Source organism: Polyodon spathula, chromosome 7 (genome assembly GCF_017654505.1).
Source record: "Polyodon spathula isolate WHYD16114869_AA chromosome 7, ASM1765450v1, whole genome shotgun sequence".
NCBI classification, from domain to species: domain Eukaryota; kingdom Metazoa; phylum Chordata; class Actinopteri; order Acipenseriformes; family Polyodontidae; genus Polyodon; species Polyodon spathula.
This window is the reverse complement of record NC_054540.1, coordinates 25,062,616-25,090,474: the sequence shown is the minus strand read 5'-3', so window position 1 is coordinate 25,090,474 and position 27,859 is coordinate 25,062,616. Positions and strand designations below refer to the sequence as shown.

The window sequence follows — 27,859 nt, the reverse complement described above, 5'->3', positions numbered from 1 at the left end:
TACTTATTTGAAGAGTTTAATTAAGTTAAATGTGATCGTTTTTACTTGCATGCACAGCTAAAAAAGAAAAAGAAGTAACCCTAAGAAATGCTGTTATTTTATGAAAAGCTGCCTTTTGCCATGTTGGGTATTGCTAAGAAACAGCAATAGCATGATTAAAAAAGAGAAAAAAAAATCAAATTTTTGTACTGTTGCTGCCTGATATAGACATAAAGAAAAATGTATAACTGTACCTACTGTGAGACAGCCTTTGCCTTTACAACCTATTCTTCTGCGATATTTGTAATACACTTTTACAGATAAATTATCTGTGTTAATTCTATTTTTATAAATGTATTTCTAGAAATTATACATTTCCATTGGGGGTATGTAAACTTTTGACTACAATTGTGTGTGTGTGTGTGTGTGTGTGTGTGTGTGTGTGTGTGTGTGTGTGTGTGTGTGTGTGTATATATATATATATATATATATATATATATATATATATAATATAGAAAAGAACAGCGCGAAGATTCGAAGCGTTGCACCCTCAAAACGGGTTTATTAAGCAGCTATTTGACCAGATTGCAGATATACAGACGTGTGCATGTATATACCACTCATTGTTACAACCCCATAGAAATATTAAGATAACAATCCATTTTTAAGTTCCATTTTCTGACGTGATTGTACAATCCCACTATTAATGCTTTGTTCAACAAATATAATGGTTAGATATTACAGCAATCTAAACTTTGTAAATTAGGACTTTATTTCTGGGCAAGTCAACTTCAAGATGCTAGCTGATTCCTGTGTGAATGGAATTCAATATCTAGCAACACCATACTGGTAAATATGTATGCATTTAAATGATAACGATCAGCACATACCTACCTTTCTACCTTTATAGGTTTTACAAAAAACAGTCCGTTTGTTTGATTTTTTATATATAGTTATATATATATATATATATATATATATATATATATATATATATATATATATATATAAATCTGTTCCTTGTAATGTTCCTTATAATGCCAGGGAACAGTTAAAATATATATTTTAAAATAACCCTGATAAGAGCCACAAAACATTTTTTTAAATGTGTACCTGTGCCTTTAAGACAAGTCAAGGCTTTTGAATGAGACCTGTTTTTTTTTTGCAGTTACATGAATAATTATTCTTGTTAATGAATAAATAGTAAATTATGGGAAGATAATGTACCGTTCTAGTTTGCTAAAAGCAATTGTAAACATAGACATTGTGTCCTTATCTTTATTCAATGATATTTAAAACAAAGGGCAGAAAGGCAGGAAAAATAAACACAATTTTAAAGCACATTAATAAGAACATTAAAACTGCATTTAAAACTGTTTTACCCATGTTTCTCTATGCGCTTACACTTTGAATATTTTGTTCTGTTAACGATCCGGTTCAGTTTCCAATGTTCTGTCAGGCTTATGATCAAGCAGTGATAATTCAATAAGAACTCAATAGGGAGAGCTGCACAATATAATAGCTTTATATATATTCAAGTATAAAGCCTTTACATTTGATAAATACTATATTTTACACCTCAACTAGCTTGCATTGTATTTACAATACAAAACATTTAAAGATATGATTCTGATATGATTTGTAGTTGATTTCTAGTTTTGTAATGTATTAAAGTCCATTCTTGGGGATCTAAGTCAAATGACAGATCATGTCCACTATTGATGCAGAAGAACAAAACCTAATAATAAAGCATTTAAAAGACAGCAATTGTAATTTAACAGATCATATTGACAATAATCAGGATTGTTTGTGACGTTTCAAAGGTTCATGTTCCCACATTAGCAAGCCTCCATAACCTATTGCACTCCATATAATAATAATAATAATAAATAATAATAATAATAATCAGTTGTTTGATCCCCAGATGTACAGTAGCTTGTGACACTCTTCTAAGAGCAGAGTCTACTTCATTAAACTCCTTCTACGGTGTCAGGGGTGGTTTTGGTGACGGACAGGACCCTTGACTGTCAAAACTAGTTGTTTGTCCAGGCCACTGTGGAAATTAAATTAAAAAAAAAAAAAAATCAATTTATTCCATGGAAAATGCATTTAATTTACTCTACAGAGCTGTGATTAATTAGATCACAAACTGGCCTAAGAAAGTGAAAAAAAATATTTTTTCTGTCTTTTATATTTGAGGAATTAGAGATTCTCATCCCTACCTTGCTGCGACTATGATTGCATGTGTAACTTGACATGGGTAAATATCAGGACACTACAATATATTTTGATTTGTAGTTTATCTTTGACACACTCACACCCCTCCAAATAATTGCACTGTTGAGAAATGAACTCAAAATGGTTATCTTTAATTACAAAAATCCCCTACCTCTACCAGTGCATGCCAGTGGGTTATTGGCTTGCGAGGATAGGCCAGCATTTCATTCCAGTGGTCGCGCCCAAGACCTGCGGCTTCAGGCCCAGCTCTGCACACCCCAATCACCTCATTGTGACCAACGCTGAGAAGAAGTCAGAGCAGGACTTCATAAGATACATTTAAGAACTAATACAAATCCACATCGAAAAAAAAAAGTGAGCTCAACACTGTTTTGGATACAAAACAATCTAATGTACCCCCCCCCCCCCCATCCATATTTCACTTAAGTATAAATGATTGATGTCATTAATAAATATGATGACAGCTGATGGAAAGGAAAAGAAATGTAAATAAATATGAATTTGCTTTGGACTTGTAAGACATGCAACTACTGGACACATATCTTATGACTCCATTAATCTATTTGTGTTTTAACTCTATTACATTAATATAAATTGTTGTATATTTGTATTATTATTCAATACAGCAAAAGCTAATGCATGAGTCACCCAGAACAATAGAACAGCTTGTTTTATTATTGACTATGTGGCACTTCTAAATTAGGTCCCATTAATTAATTATAGATCAAGACTTACTGTAACTACAGAAACAAATTAACTTTTTAATTATTCAGAATGTTTTCTATTATGGTATTGCATGAGTGGGTTGGAGATTTTTAGTTACTCTACATGTTTTAAAACTATGTTCAAACATGATTTGTTACAAATGTCAGCCAAACAAAAATAAAACCACCCTTCACACCTCCAATTATATAAAAAAAAAAGCTATTCATCATCAGTGCTGCTTGACAGGCATTATGAAAATGTCCATGCAAGTTACCAAGTTTGTTATATAACAGTAACAATGGGAAGCCTTTTCTACAGGTCTTCTCCTGGAGGAATGCTGCACATTTTTATAGCATGATGACTCTTTTTGATCTGTCTGGAATTCAACATCATTTTTCTTAGTTCACTTATGATCATCTTTTGAATATAATTATGTTTCCCTCAATGACTATTAAGTGCACAGCAATTTGTTGCATTGACCAGCATGGTGATGTTTTGTGCAAATGTTCCTGGATAACAGAGGCAGGGCAGAAGATGAGCTGGTTAGCAGAAGCTGCAGACACTTACCGATCATAGTCCATCACCATGATGGCTATGCTGACCTGCTCCACATTCTCCGGGGGGATGTCGAAGATGATTGCCTCATTGTAAACTGGGTTCAATGTGCTCTTCTTGGTGGTGGTTTTCCGTTTTTTTAACCTTCGGCCATCGCACAAAAGGGACACTTTAACATAAGGATCTGGAATTAAAACAGGAATATGTTTCCAGCTTTTCAGTTCTGATTAAGGCAGATGGCTGGTTTGGAAAGGAACTCAAGTTTATTGAGATTAAAAGCACTGTACAGTATTTATTTTAAAATTTAAAAAATACATAGCTTTTTAATCTCTCTGAAGTTTCTGTTTTAATGTGTAATATATATATAGCTCAAACAGCCAGCTGCATATAATATAGCCTATATATATATATATATATATATATATATTATATATATATGATATATGATATATATATATATATATATTTTTTATTTTTTTTTTTTTTTTTTTTTTTTTTAATGTACAAGCACAGGAACCGGTATCCTGTCACATGTAAATAAAACGATGCATTTCATCACAATATTAACCAAAAAAACTGCAGTTATTCTTATTAAATGCATAGTAAAAATGAATGCTAGCTAGAGGTGTTGATGAAGCTAAATAAAGACAGTTACATGCTATCTTATGAATCGGTACAGCTTAAGCACCTGCTCAACTTATCAGTATCAAAAGCATGCCATTGGTCACATTACAAATGCATTGGATTTATCCCATCCTCATCCATTAGCTTAGTGTTAAATGCTTTAGGAAATGAACACAATTTAAAATTATAATAATTAATATTCCAAGTTGAATAATTAGATTTGTTAATATTGCATATGGAATAGAATGCAGCATAACATGGACCCTAAAATAATACATTTTCAGATCTCCACCCAATTATTTGCAAACATTCAGTTCTCCAGATTCTAATTTTATGTTTCTGTTCACCATTTCCCTCATACACAAACATTACAAAACGTGATCATATTCAAACATAAACAGCAATTACAATTGAGTTTCAAAGTCCATAGAATTAATCAGTCAAATACAACTCAAACAGATTATCATGTGTAATGTTTAACTGCATTTTTCTAAAAAAAAACAAAACAAAAAAAAACTTTTAAACAAATTAAAATGGTATGTGATTCAAATTTACTTAAAAGCATTTAAATATGATTCTCATCTACAGATAACACAATCTTGCCAGGAAATAATTTAAATGGTATCATCCATGCAACACACTGACTAATTTTATTGAAATTACTCCAAACAACTCTTCAATATCATTCTCAATGAGGGCAAAAAAAAATTCACATTTAAAATGAATTGGTGTTGCTTATTGGAGTTATATAAACACCCATGAATATGACAGTATCCTTTTTATGGCAAAGAAGAACGCATTCAATAAAGTTACCAAATCAGAAATAAGCAACTCAGACATAAGAGTGTTATTATTATTATATATTATATTATTATTATTATTAAATAATATTAAAATATAAGTTATTATAAAATTAAATGTTCACTTTTGCATGTCAAGTACAGTTCTATTAATGAACCAAATTGGTCAGGAATTATATATATATATATATATATATATATATATATATATATATATATATATATATATATATATATATATATATATATATATATATATATATATATTATTAAAAAGTAATCAAATAAAAAGTAAAAAAAACAACTACATTTATTATTTGAATTTACAATTTACATGATGAACAGCTGTTATTTATTTATTTTAATTTGTTTTACTTTTGGAGTTAATGTGCTTCTATTGTGTAACAATAATTTACATTTTAGCACCAAAAAAAGTATTTTGTACGGCGGTCAAATTTGAATCATGTTCTTGTAGAGAATACCTGAGGAGCCTGTAATGTCCATTGCCTTGAGATTTCTGCATTTAATGACAGTCAGTGTCATTCTCCCAGCAGTTGGTAGGTAGCACAAAGAATACATGATTTCCCCCAAATCAACGCTTTCCTGCAAGCAATAATGCACAGAGTTAGTATGTATTGCAAGTATGACTACAAACACAATGAATGCAGTTAAAGGGGGGTATTTGAAATGCAGACTCTGTTGATCACATCACGAAAAGTGCTGAAGTAACAAGTGAGAGAGAGTTCAGAAGACCGACAGCAAAATAATGAGTGCATATCAAAATTGAAAATTACTTTCAGAAATGATGCGGTGTAGGCCTGTGTATTTAAAAAAATGTTTTACACCAATCTTTATTTTACAAAGCAGCATTAAAGATAAAGAAGCAAGGTAAAAAGAAAATCACAATTCTCATATACATCATTAATATAAGCTCTTTAATGCAAAGGCTGACATATACAAATCCAGTCACACATGCCAAAATTGCTCAAGGAATATACATATTGCTAAATACTTAACTAATTAAGAAATGGTACAATTGCTAGGGCTATTTTTTTCTTAAAGGTAAGCGCAAATGAAATTCCACTAGTGTCCAGCTCAAGCTTCCTTCAAAATCACAACATGAAGGGGACAGTACAGTATTTTGCTCTTATGTTTTGTGTTTCACAGCGTTTCATCAAAATCAGGCTCTTATTGTTAAAATGTAGTTTACCCATCCAACAGTTTACACATACAGTAGATTAGAATTCACCATGACCAGGTTCTCTACAAATGAAGGTGGGGTTTTAAAGATAAAAGGACATTTCCATTTACTGTAGCTTACTCACACACTTATAAGTGTAGCCTGCTTTACGAACCTGGATTTTTTTAATAGGTTGATTCTGAGAGAACATCACAAATATCACCCATACACACAACAGCCTCATACCTGCAGACCTTTTATTTGTTTTTTAAGAAGCTGCTTATCATTAATGAGATTTTAGTAAAAACAAATTAAAATAATTGAGATGTGTAAAGTACCCCCTTTTTTGTGCATTTTATAACACTAGTTAAATAATATTTATCTATAAAATTCTATATAAATTATCGCTGTGTCTCCAGTGGTTAATGTTATGAACAAATGGTGGATATTATGAGCCACCTCAAAGCTTCACCATCAGAAGGTGCTCATGGCAGGCTAGGTGCTCCAGATAACCAACAGATAGACCTGTGGCCAGCATACCTGCCTGTCATAATGTCACAGAGTTAACAGACTAACAGGCTATCCTGTAATGGCCCATTTCCCAGACAATCATCTCCCCTTTAAAAAGAGCGCCTCTGCAGCCAGCCACTCTCTGTGTTCCGATCTCAGAACCTCGTCTGGGATTATCTACGCCTGAGTCTGCGATACTAACTGTGATTAAACCTTAAGAAATTATCTAAAACCCACGTTGCTGGTTCGCCTGATATCCCCCCCCCCCCCCCCCCCCCCCCCCCCCCCCCCCCCCCCCCCCCCCCCCCCTGGAGGAACAACCTTCCATTGCCCTGTACCGAGCAGCTGGATATTCACCTGCGAGCGGAGGTCAGCTTCTCTTCGGCGTCTCACAACCCTCTACCGGCTTAGAATTCCGCCTAAAAGTTGTGGAAGGGCCCTGCTTTTTTTCCCAAAGGACTACGGTATTTAAACTTACCTTGCCTACAGGACATTCTGTTGCTGCTATTGGCATGATAGAGAACCAGGCTAAAAAGCTTCTTGCCTACCCACTGGACATGGTTGACATCAAGTTTGTTAGCATTGTCTTATTTCAGATTTTTCTTTGTTTTGTTTTTTTTGTTTTTTTAAATGAATCCTGTCTGAACTGTTTATTTTCTTTTGTCATCGCCTTGCGAACAGGATTGTCTATTCTGTTTAGAGCAAGCCTTTTCTTTGTGGTTCTAGCACCCAGATAAAACTGTGTAGGAAACTATTGTCTGCTTCTTCTGTGTGCACCTAAATGCCTACAGTATAGATACACGCACAGACGGTAGTAAAGTTTAAGACAAATCAATCCTTCCATTGATAAACATATCTATCTATCCATCTATCCAACCTCCTGATTGTTTATTTTGAAGGATTATAACAATTTTTAAAAAAGGTTAATTTTGTATGATGGTAATAGACAATGACATTTAAAATGCATGAAACACATAAACCTTGCCAAGATACATTCAAATTAAATAAACTCAAACTATTTATATAGTGCCTGTCATGGCAGAGCCATCTCAATGTGTTTAACAGAAGACAACAGTTCAAAACATCAACAATAAAACAGCAAAAACCATACAAACAGTACTAAAACTCTAGTACATAAAAAAGAGAGCGTTCCACAGGGCAGGGGCCCTACAACTGAACACTCTGCCACCTGTCTGGACTGCAATGGGAGACAATGTAGGACTGCTAGCATAGGGGAAATGTGTTCAAATGGTTTTGTTCCTGTTAAAACCCTGAGATTTAACATTTACAACATAATTATAAGAATTGTACATCTCTTAGCAGACTCCCATGACTAAACTACAGAGCAGGAACACACAAAGACAAATGCGCTCAGGTGCACTGAGCTAACCATTCCTGACCCAGCTATTAATAATTAGCCCAGCATGATAAACATTATAAAATAGTTACAAAATGAGTCTCTCTCTCTCTCTCTCTCTCTCTCTCTCTCTCTCTCTCTCTCTCTCTCTCTCTCTCTCTCTCTCTCTCTCTCTCGGTTCATATTGTAGAAAAACATTTCCATCTTGCCTTCTTAAGTGAAGAAAGTGGACAGTGAAGTGGAGCTCTTGGTAGAGATGGACTCCCACACTGTCTGTCCCTCAAGATTTTTAACAGTGGTGTATAAACACTCTGAATAGCTTTAGTGGTTTACTCAACACATTTTCACAATAGCAATGGAGAACATTGAGTGCTCTTTGGCACACTTTAAATGTTTTTTTTTGTTTTTGTTTTTTTTTGCAGTACCTTCTCCAGGGATAGAAAGATGGTATACCTGGCTCAGAGTGACACTGGATGAAGCTTAAATTAACTCTCTTGTCTTAAGTTTGGTGGAAGGACAGTGGTTCCTCCAGCATGTACCTCTCTATAGTTTCTGTTACCACCCATCCAGGAGGCTCACTGTATGCAGCTTTGTTTAGTAATTAATTAGTCTGAGTTTGCATGTAGTGTCTTTGACTAATTGCTTAAACATACTGAATGTTACTGCTGACCAATGACCATACACTGTGTAATGCACAGAAAAATAAAACTAATAATGTTACATAACTAGTTACAAGCAGTCCATACATAAACAAATACACTATTATTACTTTCTTCAAGGTGTATTTTCCTGGGTGTGACAGGGAGAACCCTGTCGCAGGTTCATGAGTGGATGTGTGCAGCTCGGACGCATAACAGGAGATGCGTTACTAGGCAACCAATTGAGTAAATAGGCTTGAGCTGATCTGGAAGTCAAGATTGGCTAGGGAGTGTGTCCGGGGAGGCTGCACGCAGCTAAAAGAGCATCTGTGCCACAGCACAAGGTGAGTGCACCACCATGCCACACAGAGGGGCGCTTTGTTTACATCAAGATGGAGAGCATTAGCTCTGCAGGATAACTACTACGGAATCCATCAACTGCAAGATGGTGCCTGTGAAGGCTCTGCCCAGCCAGGACTGTCATAAAGACCCAGAACCGCTGGGAGGCCGGGACTTCAGGAGCAAAAGCAGTAGGTGGGATGTCAATGGTCCTGCTGAATCAAGGCAGGATAGGCACAGAGCAGTTGGCTGCCAGGATATACAGGCAGAACCAAGTGAAGATCAGCAGTCACTAGAAGTGCTGCTGAAGGAGCAACGGAGACATGGGTGAAAAGCCAGAAGGGAAGGAGCTGGAGCCCTGAAAGTCAGAGGGTGAGAAGTTACCATCCTCAAAGGTTAAAGTAGCAGGAGCTACCATCTTCAAAGGCCATAGTAGAAGTGGCTGTCTGACTGAAGAGCCAGAGGATGAGCTATGGTCCATAAAGGAGTAGCTGCCATCCCAAGGGCCAAAGAAGGACGTGCTCCCGTCCCAACATCATGAGGAGGAGAAACGGCCATACCTGAGAGCGAGGAAGGAGAGAAGCAGTGGGTTTCTATGGCGGAAGAGTCAAGGAGACCAGCTCCACCACATCCTCGACCACAACCCCTGCATTCCAATCCAGCGCTTATGGGTCAGCTCCCTCAAGCCATGTTTCCAGACACCCCCCATTGTTGTGTCTGGACCTCCCATCACACGTTGACCCCCCCCAAACAGAAGAGGAACCAGTTGAAGAAAATTGAATGTACCAGTGGTGCTATTCTGCGGGGGATTGTATGTGACCCTGTTGCTGGATCATGAGCTGGGATGCGTAACAGGAGACACGTTACTAGGCAACCAATTGAGCAGGTAGGCTTGCCCAGTGCTTAACTTGTCTGGAGGTCTGGATTGGCTGGGGGGCAGACCCAAGGAGGCTGTGCGCAGATAAAAGGGCATCTATGCCACAGCTTGAGGTGACTGCACCGCAATTCTACACAAAATTGTTTCATAGCGGCACCTTAAACTGAATTATTTCATTACCGCTGTACTTCCCTTACACACCAAGCAAATGAGGTTTTCTTGCTGCTCTACAAATAAATATTCAAACTCCCACCTTTCCTAAAACAACTGCCTTCCTTATGGATTTTTCTTTTCTTGGACATTTTGAGAGTTGTATTATCATTTTTGACGCCCAGTAGGCTACAGTGTCTAACGGAAAACATGCCTTAAGCACCAAGCATGAGATATGATTGGCTGTCTCTCTTCTGTTTCTTTAGCTCTGAACTTCCCGCTACTTCTCTGATGGCTGATGGGATTTGGAGTCCTTACGTGTAATAACCCTATAGATTCAAACTGGGCCCAGCCAAATTACATTGTAATGAATGAACTTTGCGGGGGGCCAGATAAAGTACCTCCAAGGGCTGTATTCGTCCCGTGGGCCTTGAGTTTGATACCCCTGTGTTAGACTGTGCCCATAAAGCTCTGCCCAGCCAGGACTGTTGTAAAGATCCAGAGTGGCTGGGAGCCTGGGACTTCGGGAGCAACAGCAGTAGGTTAGTTTGATGTTGATCCCAACCAGCATATAGAGAGGGTCTCGTAGTGTAGTAGATTATTGGAGCGGGACATGTCTTTTAATGAGACTAGCACTTGCCTTGTGCTGCAAACTTTAATTTTTAGCTTTGTTTTGTTTTGCTTACTTTATTAAATCTGTCATTATAGTTATCATTGATGCCACTGTACTTTGTATTGGTCTATTCTTGCATAATCCAAGTTTCAAGTTTTAAAGTTATTTTCCCTGACATATTCAATAAAGATAACAGGTGGTATTCAATGCCTCTCATTAAGGTTGTAAGCATAGCTGGCAGGTTTCTGCGTTTGCCCAGATGTTCAGTCAGCAACATGTCACCCAGCTGGTGCTTCAATTACTGTATGATATTCTGTTAAATAATGGGAATTATACAAATGTTATCTTTGCCTACTACTTTTAGCATTTAAAACAGGAGAACAAACATATCTGAAAAACAGGGCATGTCAGTTTCTTTGGATTATGAAAGAATAGATCAATACAAGGTACAGTAAATAGCATCACAATTTAACTCAAGTTGTTGCAACAAACCAAATGTAAAAATAAAATCTTGTATGAAAAATGAAATCAGTTTAGAGTCTGTATCTATAATACAGGACCTTGAAAAAATTGCAATAGTGAATACAGCCTATTAAAGACCTGAATGCCTGCCTGTAAATTCAGGGCAGAAGCGGCACAAGTAGAAAAACTCCGACCTCCCAGAGTGATATACCTAAATAAGGGAATGGTCAGCAATTTCAAATGTGAAAAACATAGCTGACATCTAGGAATAAAGGGATGCAGCTATTCAGATAAATATGTAGGCTCTATTACCCGAATAGCCTTGTAAGTCAAGAGTAAGCTCTTAAATGTAATATGAAACTTAGCTACAGTAAAATGAGAGGTTCAGACTAGATTAATTTGCTATGGTACAATTGGTGTCTTGAGCGTTAAGTGACAGCAAAGAATGTATAATGGATTCAACATTATTTGTGACAAAATTTAGTAGCAAACAATTTAGAGAGGACACAGAGCTAGTAGTATGGTTAGGATGTAAAATTTCCTGAACAGTACTTTAGAGTCGCCATGATCCTCAGTAATAATGGCAAGTATGTTAAATGAAGAATTCTAGCTGATGCAAGAGCATGATTGTAAGTAGATACATGTTTCTTATAGATCTCCCTATAGACAATCAAACCCGAGCTCCTCCATTTACGTTCAAGTTTACGTCGAATCCCTGGGGGACTTCAAATTCCTAGGGATCAACTGGAACAGCCCCACAGATTGTGGAGCGACCAGTCTATAAATGGTGGAGGTGGCAAATTATTTCTTCCAGGCACATTTGTAAATGCCTTCAATGAGTATCAAACAAAATATAAATCATGGGACTACCGGGAACAAACTACCACAACATCATTTGAAGTCTAGCAACATCCAAACACTGGTCTACAACTTCCATAAGGACAAGGAATAAGCCAGAGCTTGCACAATATAGTCTAGGAGAAAACACTGGAGGGAAAATCTTAGGAAGGTGGAGAGACACAGAGACATAATACTGGTTATGCAAGATCAATTCAAATCCTAGGGAATTGTGATGAGGTTGTATAATGCACTGGTGAGACTGTGTCCAAATCTAGTCTCCCCAGTACTAAAGCGACATTGTGGCCCTGGATAGAATCCAACAAAGAGCAACCAGACTAATCACAGGTCTTAAAGGAATGAGCTACAAAGATAGGCTGAAAGAACTGGATTTATTTAGCCTAGAAAAAGATTTGTGGGGACATGAAGTCTTAAAACGAGTTGGCAGGACCAGAAGTGGTCAGAGTATGGAATGGGTTACCTTATCATGTTGTTAAGGCCGAATCAGTTAGATTCTTTAAGACCCAACAGCAGTTTTGAGATCCAATCAGTTACTAGGAACTAGACGAGTTCAGATGGGCTGAATGGCCTCCAGTCGTTTGCAAATGTTATCTCCTTGTACACTCAATGTGCCCCATATAGTGAGTATATATATATATATATATATATATATAGATATATATATATATATATATCATATATATATATGTCTAATGTATGTTATGTGTGTGTGTGTGTGTGTGTGTGTGTGTGTGTGTGTGTGTGTGTGTGTGTGTGTGTGTGTGTGTGTGTGTATATATATATATATATATATATATATATATATATATATATTAGTGGCATCAATAACTATTTAAAATCAATGCCAGTTAAACATTTTCTGCTAAAATGAGTGTATGTTTGAGGCACAGATTTTTAAGGTTTCACCAGCGCATATATGTATCATTATCTGGCTTATACTGTACATGGCAGGAGAAAATAAGTCTGTTTTCTACCCATCACATAAAATAAACCTACGACTAATATTGCCATTTCAAGACTGTACCTGGCCATGTATTAGTCTTGGGGAGAATCATTCATTAAGCTTTTCACTGCTGTGAATAATAATATGCATCAGTAGACAATAAGCCATTTGACTGCAAGCATTTGTGCCAAGACCATAGTTCTGGCACATCATATGTACAGACATTTACTAATTATAACACATTCATGTTATGTAAGAAGCTTCTTTCAAAAGAGTTTTGTAATTGTATTACAGTTAAAGTTTAATTTACTAATTAACAATGTATGAGCATACCTAGGGAATTTTAACAAAGTGATTTAATTATGAACATGATCCATACAAAAAAGAGTTAACTGCAGTGACAAACACATGACTATCTTAATTGATCTTTCTTATGATCTTCTAATTTCTAATAGGTAAGTAACCCAACAACTGTAGCTTTTTTGTTTGTTATATATACAGCTATAGCCATCACCCTATAGAATGAACAAATTTGGCTTCATAGTCAAATGAAACCTGCTGAATAATGTTATGTTAACATACTGAATTACATTCCACTTTGTAGTTATATATATGCTGGCCCAGGTTGACTCCAATGCTTCCCACAGTTGTGTCAAGTTGGCTGGTAGTGGATCTCTACTCTGAATAGCTCGTTCCATCTCATCATAGATGCTCAGTTGGATTGAGATTTGGTGACTGGGCAGGTCTGCAGTAAGCTGAATTCACTGTCATGTTTGTGGAACCATTCCTGGCAATCCTAGCCTTGTGGCATGGGGTTATCCTGCTGAAAAAATCCATTAGCAGATGGATACACTGCTGCCATGAAGGGATGCACCTGATTGGCAATGAAGTTCAGATATCGTGTGGCATTCAAATGTTGCTCCACTTTTATCAAGGGGCCCAGTGTGTGCCATGAAAACACATCCCACACCATCACACCACCACCATCAGCCTGCAATGTTGACACGTGACATGATGGATGCATGTACTCATGTGGTTTTCTCCATACCCTCGTCCTCCCATCAGCATGAAACAGCAGGAACAGGGATTCATCAGACCAGGCAATGTTTTTCCACTCCTCCAGTGTCCAGTGTTTTTGTTCCTTAGCCCACTGCAACCGCAGTTTCTTGTGTTTTGCTGAAAGAAGTGGAACTCTGTTAGGTCGTCGGCTGCCATACCCCATTCATGACAAGGTACAATGAGTTGTGTATTCTTTTATGGGTCTTTTGGCACCAATGTTGTACTGGGCTGTCAGTTGACTAACTAGACCATCTGTTGCTTTGCACAATTCGTGTCAGCCTCCTTTGGCGTCTTTCATCAATGAGCCGTTGGCTGGGTGTCCTTTGGGTGGTACACCATCTTTGATATACACAGGAAACTGTTGAGTGTGAAAAACCCAGCAGCGTTGCAGCTCTTGACACACTCAAATGGCAAACCTGGCACCTACTACCCTACCCCGTTCAAAGGCACTTAAATTTTTTGTCTTGCCCATTTACCTTCTGAATGGCGCACATGCACAATCAATGTTTCATTTGTGTCAAGGCTTAAAAATCGTTCTTTAACCTGTCTCCCCTTCATCTACACTGATTGAAGTGGATTTAACAGGTTACATCAATAAGGGATCATAGCTTTGTGGCAAAGCTTAAGCCTTGCACAATGGAATATGTAGTTTATTGTATGTTTTTGTGTTAATTGTTACAATTGATTTAATTGTTTAGCTGCTGTGGCGCTCCGCTGGGGACGATTACCGGTCTGCGTGGAGCAGCAGCTGAAAGCAATCAGCTGTTCCAGCAGGCAGGTGGGCGTGTCTCAACAGAGCGTCAACATAAAAGCATGGCGATCGCTGTGATCGGGGCTGCTGCAAGGCCTGCCATTTTCACGGCACCTTTTGAGTTATAGTTTGGGGTATTGTGTTTTATTTTGCACTTTTTGTACGGTTTTCTGTATTTGTCCTCTGTGCGTTACCATCGCTGGTAACGTCACATGACCGCCTTTATTTTACTTTCACTTTCTTTTTGTTGTTAATAAATCCTGCGCTCCTGTGCCGGCGTTTCAACACCAACCTCAGTCTCTCTGTGTGCTTGAACAGCGGCTACCCACGCGTGTGACCCGAGGAAGACCCTGTCACAAGCTTTCACCTGGATTCACCTTGTCGGTCTATTTCATGGAAAAAGCAGGTGTTCCTAATGTTTTGTACACTCAGTGTGTGTGTGTGTGTGTGTGTGTGTGTGTGTGTGTGTGTGTATATATATATATATATATATATATATATATATATATATAATATATATATATATATATATATCTGATATATATGTCTCAGTCCTAAAACTGTAAGTGACATTTGTGATGCAAAACTTTGGGCCATAGCTATACGTCCAGGATAAGTTCCGTCACTTTCTGCTGAAATGCTGAAATGTTTGGACTGCACTACAGTAGGCCTTTTTTTTTCACCATGTGATTCAAGATTAAATAAAAAGATTTCTGCTGTCAATTTGTATTGATTATTTGTGGGATGCACAGTGTGCAAGCATATTACTCATTTCAAGCCCTGGAAAATATCTCTCAAGTTCCAAAGATTAACAAACAGCATACAAGAAAATTAACCAAACAATTATAAATCAGTGATGGCATAGAAGTTTTTGATAACATTTTTTTCATGGGTAATACATTAACGGGGAAGTCTCTAATTTCATTTGGCTGTGAAACTCAAGTCCCTTTGTCAACACTACAAGGAAAATATGTCAGAAGTGACTGTTAGTGGTGAACATGCCTCCAGTTATATGCCATGTCCACAGTCATCACTCACAAGCTTGAGAAGCGCAAAGCCCAGGCAGGGCGTATTTCACAGCCTGTCATTTACAATGCAAATGTAGAAACAAGATTGCTTTTAGTCAAATACCACACTGAGTGACCGGTAGGTCATTCAAGTGCTTGTCAAAGGAACATGTGGTACCATACAATGCATGTACAGTATAATAGGCATAAAAGAACATACTCTCATTAAAACTAAATGTATTATACCGCCAAGAAAAGGTATTAACCCTTTGAGGTCCATTTATTCAGTGCCTGTCAGGTCAAATAAATTTTCACACAAGCTGTTTATTTTACACGAGTCGTTTAAAAGTAATTTTACTCACAGTAGAACAGGTTTAAAAGGCACTGCATATCAATAGGACACTCAGTACTGCATCTCCAGCCCTGTCCCACTCCTTGTTCACTGTATTTATCGCATATCTCTTCATAGTAGTGCATACTGATAAATCATCTCCTCTCTCTTTATCATCAAACTCCTCAACAACGCTATCCAAGTCATTATTTTATTACTATAACATCTCAAAAAGCTTGGCAAATGTCCGTGTTTATCTTTGAGTGCTGGATGCCAAAGCAGCTATCTTGTCCATGTTACGTCTGTGGTGAAGGGACTATGCATATTGCTCAGATTTGCCTCCTTTTTTTCGACCTCTCTTGGCCAATGAAAGCTTTTCTCAGCTTTTTCCAGAGAAAAAATGACTAGGGACCTATGTTTGATGTCTTTTTGATGATGTCATCTGACCGGAAAGGAAAAATTGTGATATAGAACCGCAGAGGGTTAAAACCAAAACTCGTCTAGAGACTGGAAAGAGACTGGAAAATTCAGGCAGATGTTGGACAATGGCTTATTTTCCCACCTGAGACTGCCACCATTAACCTTCGACCTGATATTGTCTTGTGGTCTGGATCAGCACGCCTTGTTCACCTAGTAGAGTTAACAGTGCCATGGGAGGATGCTGTGGATGAGGCGTATGAAAGGAAGAAACTTCGGTATGCTCAACTAGCTGCTGAAGCGGAACAGTGAGGATGGAGAGTCCAGGTATACCCAGTGGAGGTGGGTTGTCAAGGATTTGTGGCACACTCTACAACCTGGTTTCTCAGAAACATCGGATTCAGTGGTCAAGAGTTGCGACGCATAGTAAGGAACTTATCTGAAGGAGCAGAGAGGAGCAGCAACTGGCTCTAGTTGAGCTGAAAAGATTCTGAGTGGTGACCTCAAGTATAGAAAGAAAGCAACGTCGATGTAAAGGAAGGTAAGTAAGCTGGGCTTAGCTGAGTGGGGGATGGAGGGGAGTGACACTGGGATGCCAGAATTAAGTTTTAACACTATTGTCATGCAATGGAAATCATATGAACTGCTTTTTTAGATTGCAGTCTGTAATCTGTATCATCAGTTTTCTGGAGAAAAAAAGTTTATCTTTCTTGTATCAGGTCACCTTTCCAAACCTGAGCCAAGAAAATTGTCATAACTGTTACCAAACGCATGAGGAAGGCCTAACATATAAAATTAAAAGAGAAATACGTAGCTTTTGAAGTAATCAGCAAGTTTGAGAATCTGTTAACAGTTCAGAGTTATATTAGGAAGTTCACTTCATAAGATTTTAATTTAATAGGCAGTTCAAGCTTCACAAATCTAAGAACAGATAATAGGCATCTGTTATTAAATTAACAAAGACTAACAGACAACCACAAGTCCTTATAGTATATGTACAGTACATATATATATATATATATATACACAAGCTATAATAATGAACAGCTTTCAAACCCATTGAGACTTTTGTGCACAGAGCAACGATTTCAGGACTATGGACAGTTGCTATGAAATCTCTCTGTTTAGTAATTATTCATATTTATTTTTTAAGGCCCATATTTTTCCATGCCATTAAAATCCATGTAACAGTTATAATGGCACCAAAATGAAAGTGTCTAGCTCTTAAAGCCTTTGGGCGGTTCACATGAAACAAAAGGAACCAATTAATAAAGAAAATAAACAGTGAAAGCATCAAACCTACTTCCTAAAGTGGTAATAAATGGTTTATGCCTGCTTGTACGTGCTTGTCTGAGGACCAGTAAAGGCAATGCAAACCTTCAAATATGTAAATGGCAAAATTCTGACAATGTAAGTTACCTGGAAGATCATATTAGCATGCAATGCAATATTTGTATTTTCTTTTGAGTTTTTCTTACAAGAACACAAGATGTCATTAAATCTGTGGGTTTAGTGTTTGGTTGTGAGTTAAAATATGCTAGTTTTCTGTTCTGTTTCTAGTCTAAAAATATCAGATATCAGTAGCAGTGAGTGTATTTTGGGTTTGTAATCCACTTTCTGCGCCAGATTCGCAAATTATCAGGTTCATATATGAGCTTTTAAAATAACCACCTATTCTTTTGAAGATGTATTTTTAACATCAAAGTTTTAGTGTTAACTTAGCAGGGTGGTAAATGCTTTGTGAATACGTCCATCTGTTACTTGAAAAGAAACTTACAAAAATGATTTCGCATCTGTCTCAGATTGGCTTAGAGCTCATATTCCATGGTGATGGGTAAGTAAAAAAACCAAAAAAAAACAATGCCTCTTGAGTCTTATTCATGCAGAAGCAAGTGAAAATGTTAAGGAACTGACAGTTGCTTCAGCCCTAAGCTAATCAGCAATGCATAAGGAGCTCTATGAAGAAAACACAGCAAAAGACCCTTGAGTGTGAAAAACCTTAAAGCCCCTGTTCCTAGTAAATAGTACACAGGGGCAGTGACCAGGGTCGTAATTCTTGATTGTATATAGTTTACTCTATCAAACACAAGGAAAATTATCCAAAAAACGTAACCCATTTCATCAGTAAAAGCTCAGTTGCACTGGGTCCTATTAATTTACTTATTTCTAATTGTCACCTCAATATCATTACTGTAAAACAATTGTCTACCTATACTCAATAACTGCATATCTTGCAACTTAGATTACCATTTATGTAATACTGAGCCAATATGGGCCTAAAGTACTCTTGGAATTATATACTCTTTTTTGGATTGTGTGCACAATGTCTCATACAACAGTTTTGTATATATCAAACCACTGCTGTGTCCTAAGGATGCTTGTAGGCTCTTTTAAGAGTATAGGCCCTATCAACAAAGGCCTGGCTCATAAATTACCTTAAATTTATTTAATTAAATATTTAATAGTATCAGTCTTTAAAGCTTTGCAAATATGACCCTAAGTTGGCGACAAGTAACTGTTTACTATCACAACAATATTTATGGAAACATTTAGAATATTTGTTGAAGTATGTTAGGTACCATACTCACTGCGGTGGCACAATGAATGTCCTTCCAAACAGCCGTTTCCTTGGAGAGATCAGACACCTCAAACAGATTGTCCACAACAACTTCTCCAATCATGTTGTGACTGGAGAACCTGTCAAAGTCATATACACTGAAGTGAAGCTTCCTGTTGCTTAACTGATCATGCACCACAGGAAACTGAAAGGTCTCATCAAAGATGGGATCAAGAGTCTTCCTGTGCACTCGAGTCTGAAACTTCTTTTTTCTGTCTGGAAGCAGATAGATCTTCACATAGGGGTCGGAGGTCCCTGTTAAGTCCTTGGCAGGCAGCTCTAAAGCTTTGATAATTTTAACTACAAGCATCTCGTTTTCATAGTCATACTGAAGCGTGAAGTTCAGTTTTCCACAGGTTTTGATGTTCTCATTTGGGTTGTCCTCAGAATCGACAGACTTCTGTTTATAAAGTTCTGGCTTTATGCGCCCAATGCTGATGGTTGTCTCTCTCCTCTGAAAGCTGTCCATGTTAAAATCCACACTCGACACATGCATTTGTCGAGGTAAATGCCTCCTAAACGAATTATGCCTGTCACAAAAAAAAGATATGTGTGTATATATATATAGATAGATAGATAGATAGATAGATAGATAGATAGATAGATAGACAGATAGATAGATAGATAGATAGATAGATAGATAGATAGATAGATAGATAGATAGATAGATAGATAGATAGATAGATAGATAGATAGATAGATAGATAGATAGATAGATAGATAGATAGATAGATAGATAGATAGATAGATAGATAGACAGATAGATAGATAGACAGATAGATAGACAGATAGATAGATAGATAGATAGATAGATAGATAGATAGATAGATAGATAGATAGATAGATAGATAGATAGATAGATAGATAGATAGATAGATATAGATAGATAGATAGATAGATAGTAGATAGATAGATAGATAGACAGATTAAATAGTGAACAGCAAGTAGGCTTTTGATCATGTATGACAGAAAAAATGCAGTCTTTGTTCTTTCAGTCTATTCAATTGTTTCAAACAGTTCCAGTATTATTTGTCCCTGATGAAGATCAATTAAACAATTAAAGACCTGGTTGGAACTTGCAATGTCATGCAAGAGCCAAGGTTTCCTGCCCTTATTGCATTGTATGAAGTTAGATATCTCCCAAAGTAATACTGTGTGTGTGTGTGTGTGTGTGTCTCTCTCTCTCTCTCTCTCTCTCTCTCTCTCTCTCTCTCTCTCTCTCTCTCTCTCTCTCTCTCTCTCTCTCTCTCTCTCCATCTCTCTCTCTCTATATATATATATATATATATATATATATATATATATATATATATATCCATTAGTTCTATGTAGGAAGATAAATTATTATTGATATAATATATTTCCCCAACCTTAGCACAATGCTTATGCCAGATTATATAATGTAATTCTCTGATATTTTTGTTTTGTCTCCTTAGTAGAAAATAATGAAATGTTGCAAATAATATCAGCAAATGCTTTGGAGTCAGTTATGTAACACACAGTTTACCAAAGTCAAAGATGCCGCTAATGTACCTGTATATCCTGTCAGGAATTTTAGATGAGCATGACCTTTGCTTTGCAGTGTGAGTAGGCTTTTTTTCAATAGATTTTCTGGATGTCACACTGTTTCCTAGCAACTACAACACTTTTCATCAGTTGTTTAAAGCAGTGTACAAAACAATGTACTGTAAGTGTGATTTCTTTAGTGATTGAAATTATCTTAGAATTGAAATGCTAAAAATTCTAATTACTGCAATTCTAATTCAGAAAAGAGACATCCACCATTAGAATTAAAATAAATTGACAGATGAACATGCCCCGAAATGATTACATTGTTATTTGAATTTGGCCCATGGCACTCGAGTCTGAAGGAGCACATTAGCTGGCAGAAAAACATGATGAAGAAAAATATATTAATTAAGTTAATAACTAAAGCCAGTGGGCAGGGCAAGTGGCACTTGGGGCTGCCTTCCCCCTAGACAAGGCACGTTGCAAGATAGAGGCTGGAGAGAAGAGGTACCAAAGAAAGAAACGACAAAAGGGCTATATATCGGTTTTGATGATTAAGTACTTGATTAATGGGTGGATTCTCCTTTTAGAAATACACCAAGTTTCCAAGGTTCAAACAGCAGCCATTAAACCACATTGGATTATTATTATTATTATTATTATTATTATTATTATTATTATTATTATTATTATTATTATGTTGCATTTGTTGTAATGTGTTCATTCAATTCATCCAGATTTAAAGTAAGCATCAGCTATCGTAATTTGCAAAAAGTAAACAACCTCATTATAGTCACTAAACAAGCAAAGTGAAACATAAAGTGTAAAACACTGTTAATGTGCTAAAGCATTGCATTACAAACATCCCTGATACTCCAGAATGTATCTTATTTGCCAAGTCCACCACACTTCAATTTAGATAAATGTATGACATTGCAATTGAACACAACATACTCCCTGGTGGGGTCTACAACTCCATTCTGTAATAAAAGCTGGTCTTGAAATTGCACTAAAGCACATAATAATAGGCTAAACTAAATGTCAGTAGTTGTTGCTTGTGGGAGAACTATTGCAACTGCATGGTTGTTTCCAGTGGGAATCATAATTCAACAGCACATCAGTTCCACTTAGCCACAGTTCTAATTATATAGTGCTCACTGAATTTTCTGAGTCAAGGAGCAAATAGGCAACAAGCGGATGGTTTAATTACAGGGGTAATTTACAACTGCATTGTTTATCTATTTTTTAGTGTCTTGTGTGTTTGGGGTGATTATAGGGATGGTGTAAATGGAGCTTATTTCTCTTTTTTGGGTTTTATATACATGTATACATCTTGATATAGCTGATCACATCAGAGGGGCAATTTTACTGCAACATTTTACATTCTTGTGACATTAACAGATGACATGTATTTCTGTTTCTTTATTAATAATACCATTATGACACTTTGTGTGTGCTTGCTATCAATTCCTTGCGTACAGATACCTGGATGATGAGGTGGGCTCTGTGATCTGCCTCTGTATTCTGGTTTGCCTCATGAGGTGCTGCTTCAGAGCTGTCTGCACCTCGGCTGGGATGTCTGGGGAAGTCTGGCTGATCTTCATGGCAGCCTCCATAAGCTTCACAGAGCTCTTCCCATTTTCCTTTATCTCCTTTTTTTTATCAGTCTCCACCACCTCTGCAGTCGGGCTGGGGGTATTCTGGGGGACGTTATTGGCATGAGATGTGAGAGCCTTGCTCTTCCAGCATGGCCAACAAAGCTTCCAAAAGACAAAGAGAGAGACTACCAACAGGGCAAGCCCACAGAAACTGACGACTACAGCAAGGAGACTGACTGAGATGTCTACAAACAACCAGACAGTAAAGACAAGCAACCAGCATGACAGACAAACACGGAGGAGAGAGAGAAGGAGAGAGGAAAAGTAGCAGTGAGAAAGCAGAGGCTTCAGATATTAATGTCAAAGCATTTAATATTTAATACTGTTCAACTTGTTTTCTTAAAGAATGTACGTAAGATTTAAGGCAGACAGGACGAGTAACTTAATTAGATACAGTACATGGTTTGTGCCAAATTAAAAAGAGTAACTAAACCATTAGCTTCTTATGTTCTCTGTCCTCTGTGTATGTTTCCATGATGCTGCTTCACTGCAATTACTGAAATGGAGGCACCAGCATAAGTAATAAGCTCTTTACACTTTGAAGGACCTTGAGCATATGCACCTGTAAAAAATGGCTTTGTTATAAACCTTTATGATGCAAATTAATCATTGTTAGTCGGCATATAGAAATTCAAGATTAAGACATTGCTAGAAGAAATCCACTCTGACTGCATCATACAAACATTTTCCCCATCAGCCTAACGAGAGCTTCTTGTGTATATACAAGTGCACGATTGCATTCTTCCTCACTTCAGTGGGCAAGCAATGTTTTCTTCCCTTCACATTACAATGCAATTTATTTGACAAGAGAGTGACTCAAGCATAGGCACAAGAGCTTGATGTGGTCAATGGATCAGAAATAAACTTTAATTCCTATGTGTGAAAAAGCTACAACATTCAGTCAGAAAATTATGGGTTGCTGGCTAAAAACTCCAAATCACGGATGTCACACTGGAGACTTCAAACCTTTTCATTTAAGCTGATTATAGATATAATTTAGGTTAACACATCACTCATATTTTAGTAAGATAAAGAAAAATAAAAGTCTATTCACCTATTGTGTTGCCAAACAACTTACTAGTGCTGTGCTTTGAATACCTTCTATGATACTTGCTGGTCTGCATTAACTAGATATTCCTATCAGTTTGCCTAGAAGCATCCATAAACTAAAATGCTGTTCTTCTCAGTGTTGGTAATGCCACTGAACACAAAATATATGCTGGATCTGAAGAAACCGTACCCTGAAGGGATATAGCTTTGAAGATTTTTTTTTTTTCAAAATCTTTGAAGGTAAGGGCCTTTCAACCAAGCTATGATTCAAATTGATTAGTTACCTTTTTTAAACATTTGTATGGGTTAGTAGAACAAACGAAAACTGCCACAAACACATTTAGCTGTTCTAGAAAAGCCATCCCTGTTGTATTGAGAGTAATACAATTACTTTAAATCACCAAGATTAGAAACAAGGCAATTCTCAGAACATAACTGTTCACTTGTCCGAGCCGCTGTCTCGTTTCCAATCAAACTGTAAAGACCATAGTGCACCCTACTCAAGTAGCTGCTGCTTTGAGAATAACCACAAGGGCAGGGAAAGTATGTAGGGTATTTGTAGGGTAGATGCGAAGCCATCAACAAATACTGGGTGTTTTTGTCACCCTGCTGTTTCAATCTCATTTGGCTGACAGGATGTACAATTACTAGTTAATAAATACTTTAATAACAACACATTTCTTAATATTAATTCAAAATAAAAAATGAATTATAATAATACACTTGGTAATGGAAAAACAATGACTTACTTGGAAAGCGAAGTTCTCACTGTCAACTTGTGCACAATACATGTTAGGCTTTATTGAAACAGGATTATTTCATAAATTATTCTTATCTTACAGTTTTAAAAAAAAAACTGTATTGATCTGGGAGGCTTTTTATTATTATTTTTTCATATTTATTTACATACTAAATCAATGAAATAATTAAAAAAAAACACTTGGAGTAATTTAAGTTGGTTCAGTTTTGTTTTATTAGGTATCACAATGCTATATACTGTAGCAGACATTCAGAATAGCAAAATACAAACTATAGCTGACATTCCATGCAAGAAAGGCAGTCAACCTGTTGCATTACTGCATGATCTTGAAGTATTATAATAGATGTAAATGCATGATTCCAATGTTTTAAGCAAAGCTTAAACTAAACCAAACCCCACTTAAAATGTTATTATGCAGTTGTCAAAACAAGTAAGTAAATGAGTTGAGGAAAAAGCCTCCATATAAAATTAACAAAATGTTTTGTGAAAAGTGAACCTGTAAAAACTATATTAGCCAAAGACATTTGTCTTTTACGTCTCAGTCAAGCATAAAAATCTAATCTGTTGCCACAAATACAGAAGGTTAATCTCTCCGACACCCACACAAACTGCTGCACTCGGTTTAGTAGCTTTCACATCCCACATAGTTGAGCTCAGTGTGCACAGCTGTCAGGTAGCACAATGTAAAACTACAGGAGAAGTAGGAGAAGGAAATGAAGCAATAGCCAAGACTGGAATCCAAGTTACGTGAGCCACCTTTACCTGGTTTGCTCCTCTCCACGGGAAAGATGCCTAAACATTTCTGCCACTCTACTTGCCCTCCCAGGCAAAGCTCTGAAACAAATGACAAAATATTTTAGCTGTATTCTGGAACTATCATCCCTGATCAAGGCCATCCTCTAAAGGACAGGATTGTTTCACTTGTCTGAGCCACTGTCTTGTTCCCAATTACTGTGAAGACTGTGTAGTGCACCCTACTCAAGATGCTGCCGCTTTCAGAATGACCATTGGAGATATCGGGCATTATCTACGGGTATTTGTAGGGTAGGTGTGAAACCTTAAAGCAATATCATTTTGCACTGCACATTACCTCCTAATTTCCACCTTCAAAATGTGCCATGAGGTAAACAAATCAGGCATACAGTTTTAGGAATGCTAGGTAGATAGCCTAACAGTATGTCTGCAATATTGAATGCTAAGAATAACAGAATTTAAGTCAATGGAAGCCATTGTTTAGTTTAAACTGATTGGGAGAATGTATGGAATAATAGTTAACAGAATGATACAATGAAAACCTAAAAAAATGTGTTATAGCCCATCCTCATAATACATCATTTTTAATTATAAAACTGAGTCTTACAAAGTTGTCATTGTCAGAGTGGATCTAGCTATCTATCCATCTGCATGTACCTACATTATCTCTCATTTTCCATTCTTGCCTATAGAAGTACTGAATACATTCTTTACCATGTTAATTTATTATCTGTGCCATATAATTGTCATCAACAAGTACATTTCAAAAAGGGTTTTTAAAATGTAATCTGTTAATTATCCTAACAGTATGCAATAGCAGTGTTAGCGTTTTGACTATTAAGTTCAAATCACTAATTACCTTCTCATGGGAATTAACTCCATATGGGCTTGGCTAATTAAAACATAGCTTCAGACATCTAGTATTAAAACCTAATAGCTATCAATTACACAATCCTATCCAATGAGTTACTCATTTGTGGTACAGAAAAGGTGAATAAAATTAATGCATGGGCATTTAAATAATAATACAGTACAAATTCATAATATTCTGAAACTTCAAAGGCATTACTAAACACGTGAGGCAAAGTAAATGCCATGCAATATCAGCAGTGGTTTACAGCTTTTCATTTATTTAATGTTCCCATTGAGATTTTCAAGCAATATATGAATGGACAGAGCTATCCATTCAGAGATTTCTTCTGTGTATGGCTCTTGAGCACCGCTCTAATCAAAAAAATCACATGTAGGAGAAAATCTTGTCTATTTGAATTATTACCACCGTTGAGCTTTGTCTTCATTAACTTGCAGACAATAAACAATTTATTGAAGCAATTCTTATCATCTTACTGTTTGTGTGTGTGTGTGTATGTATGTATCTATATATATATATATATATATATATATATATATATATATATATATATATATATATATCTATCTATATATATATATATATATATATATATATATATATATATATTATATATATCTATATATATATATAATATATATATATATATAATAGTATAGTTATGGTTACAAATACTCTTTGTCATACATTTAGAGAGGGCACTTTAAAGTTATAAAATAAAAAAATAAAAACATCTTGGAGAAATTTCAGTTATTTCAAGAAAGGCTGTCAACCTGTTGCCTTACTATATAAAGTAACAGGTGGAGGTGCAATTTCAATGTTTTATGTGAAGCATAAAGTAAAGCAAACCCTACTTATATTTTTATTATGCATTGTCGAAACAAATAAGCTAAATAGGTTGTAGAAAATACCTATCAATAAATGTGCATGTTGCAAAAACAAAATCAACTAGACAATTGAAAAAACGAAAAACTGCATCACATTTTAAAGAAGGCAGTAATAAAACGCTGGATGGTTTATGTGTTCTAAATAAAACAGCGCATACCAAAAAGTCAAATTCTTATAAACACACACTGAAAACATGTTTCGTGTCATTACGTCAATTATATTAGGTTTTTTTGTTTGTTTGTTTGTTTGTTTGTTTTACTCTGTTAGAGATGTGTTGTTTTGTGAGAACTAATGCTGTAAAACACGGTATTAAGCAAAAACATCTGTCTTTTCCTTGGTCAGCAAGACGTAAAAATGCTAATCTTGCCACACATACAAAAAAGTTAATCTTTCTGACACCCACACAAACTGCTGCACTCGGTTTAGTAGCTTTCCATCCCATATAGTTGAGCTCAGTGTGCACAGCTGTCAGGTAACACAATATAAAACTACAGAAGTAGGAGAAGGAAATGAAGCAATAGCCAAGACTGGAATCCAGTTTACCTGCGCTACCTTTACCTGGTTTGCTCCTCTCCACGGGAAAGATGCCTAAACATTTCTCCGACTCTACTTGCCCTCCAAGGCAAAGGTCTGAAACGATCTGCAGAGCCTTCTTACACAGGCTGATACTGTCCTCTGTTTGGATACTCATGTCTCTTCCCTAAGCCATGGCTTGCTGGAGGATTCGTGAAAAAAAAAGTCTATTTATCAAGGCACCATGTGCACTACAGCAAGCAAGCGGTGTTAGAGACTGGAAAAAATGTACAACGCAGTCACACTCATATTGTCCATAGAACAAGACTGACTCCCAGTGCGCTCTGGCTCAGCAGCTTCTTTTGAACAAAGACCATTCAGCACCTCGAGGGTTTCCATAACAGAGCTGTCCAATAAGAATGCAGCCTTCCAGGTTGGGAGGGAGACATCTGGTTAGTTCAGAAAACTACAGTGAATCATCTGTGAGGTTTAAGGGTTGCGCACTGCTTTATAGCTTAGCCATGTAACTATTATTGAATAAATAATCCTAATTTTGGAGTTAATCGTGCACAATTTTGAATTCTATCTGTAAATACTAAATTGAAAATAACACTTTTCATTGCTGAATATTAATGCAATACAATATATAATAAAATAACTGAATTGAATGACAAATAAAAAACGTTACTTTTGCGCGGATAATTATATTTAAAATTAAGAAATTTAAATGCAACAAATATTACTTGCCAGAACATCACATATATAAATATGACATTACTGGGACAGAACAACAGTATAACGAGTTGGAAAGAAAACTTGCAGTAACACTAAATAAACAAAGGATTTA

The 27,859-nt window shown here is 36.5% G+C and overlaps 1 protein-coding gene across 1 annotated transcript; it reads right to left on the bottom strand.

The window, feature by feature from the left end:
- Nucleotides 1–1,080: 1,080 nt before the first annotated feature.
- On the bottom strand, nucleotides 1,081–27,325 carry LOC121317798 (synaptotagmin-10-like). Its single transcript, XM_041253904.1, has 7 exons — nucleotides 27,043–27,325; nucleotides 22,005–22,362; nucleotides 18,982–19,540; nucleotides 5,384–5,504; nucleotides 3,490–3,661; nucleotides 2,369–2,498; nucleotides 1,081–2,032 (listed from the first exon to the last, which is right to left on the bottom strand). The coding sequence occupies exons 1-7, from the start codon at nucleotides 27,188–27,190 to the stop codon at nucleotides 1,961–1,963; spliced, it is 1,560 nt and encodes a 519-aa protein (XP_041109838.1). The 5' UTR covers nucleotides 27,191–27,325; the 3' UTR covers nucleotides 1,081–1,960.
- Nucleotides 27,326–27,859: the final 534 nt, after the last annotated feature.

Excerpts from the sequence above, each read along its gene's own strand:
- LOC121317798 (XM_041253904.1), bottom strand. The coding sequence starts at position 27,190 with ATGAGTATCCAAACAGAGGACAGTATCAGCCTGTGTAAGAAGGCTCTG. Across the intron at positions 22,363-27,042 it reads ACCAGGTAAAGGTAGCGCAG|ACATCTCAGTCAGTCTCCTT; the intron begins GTAAACTGGATT and ends GGTTGTTTGTAG. Across the intron at positions 5,505-18,981 it reads ACATTCATTGTGCCACCGCA|GAAAGCGTTGATTTGGGGGA; the intron begins GTGAGTATGGTA and ends TATTGCTTGCAG.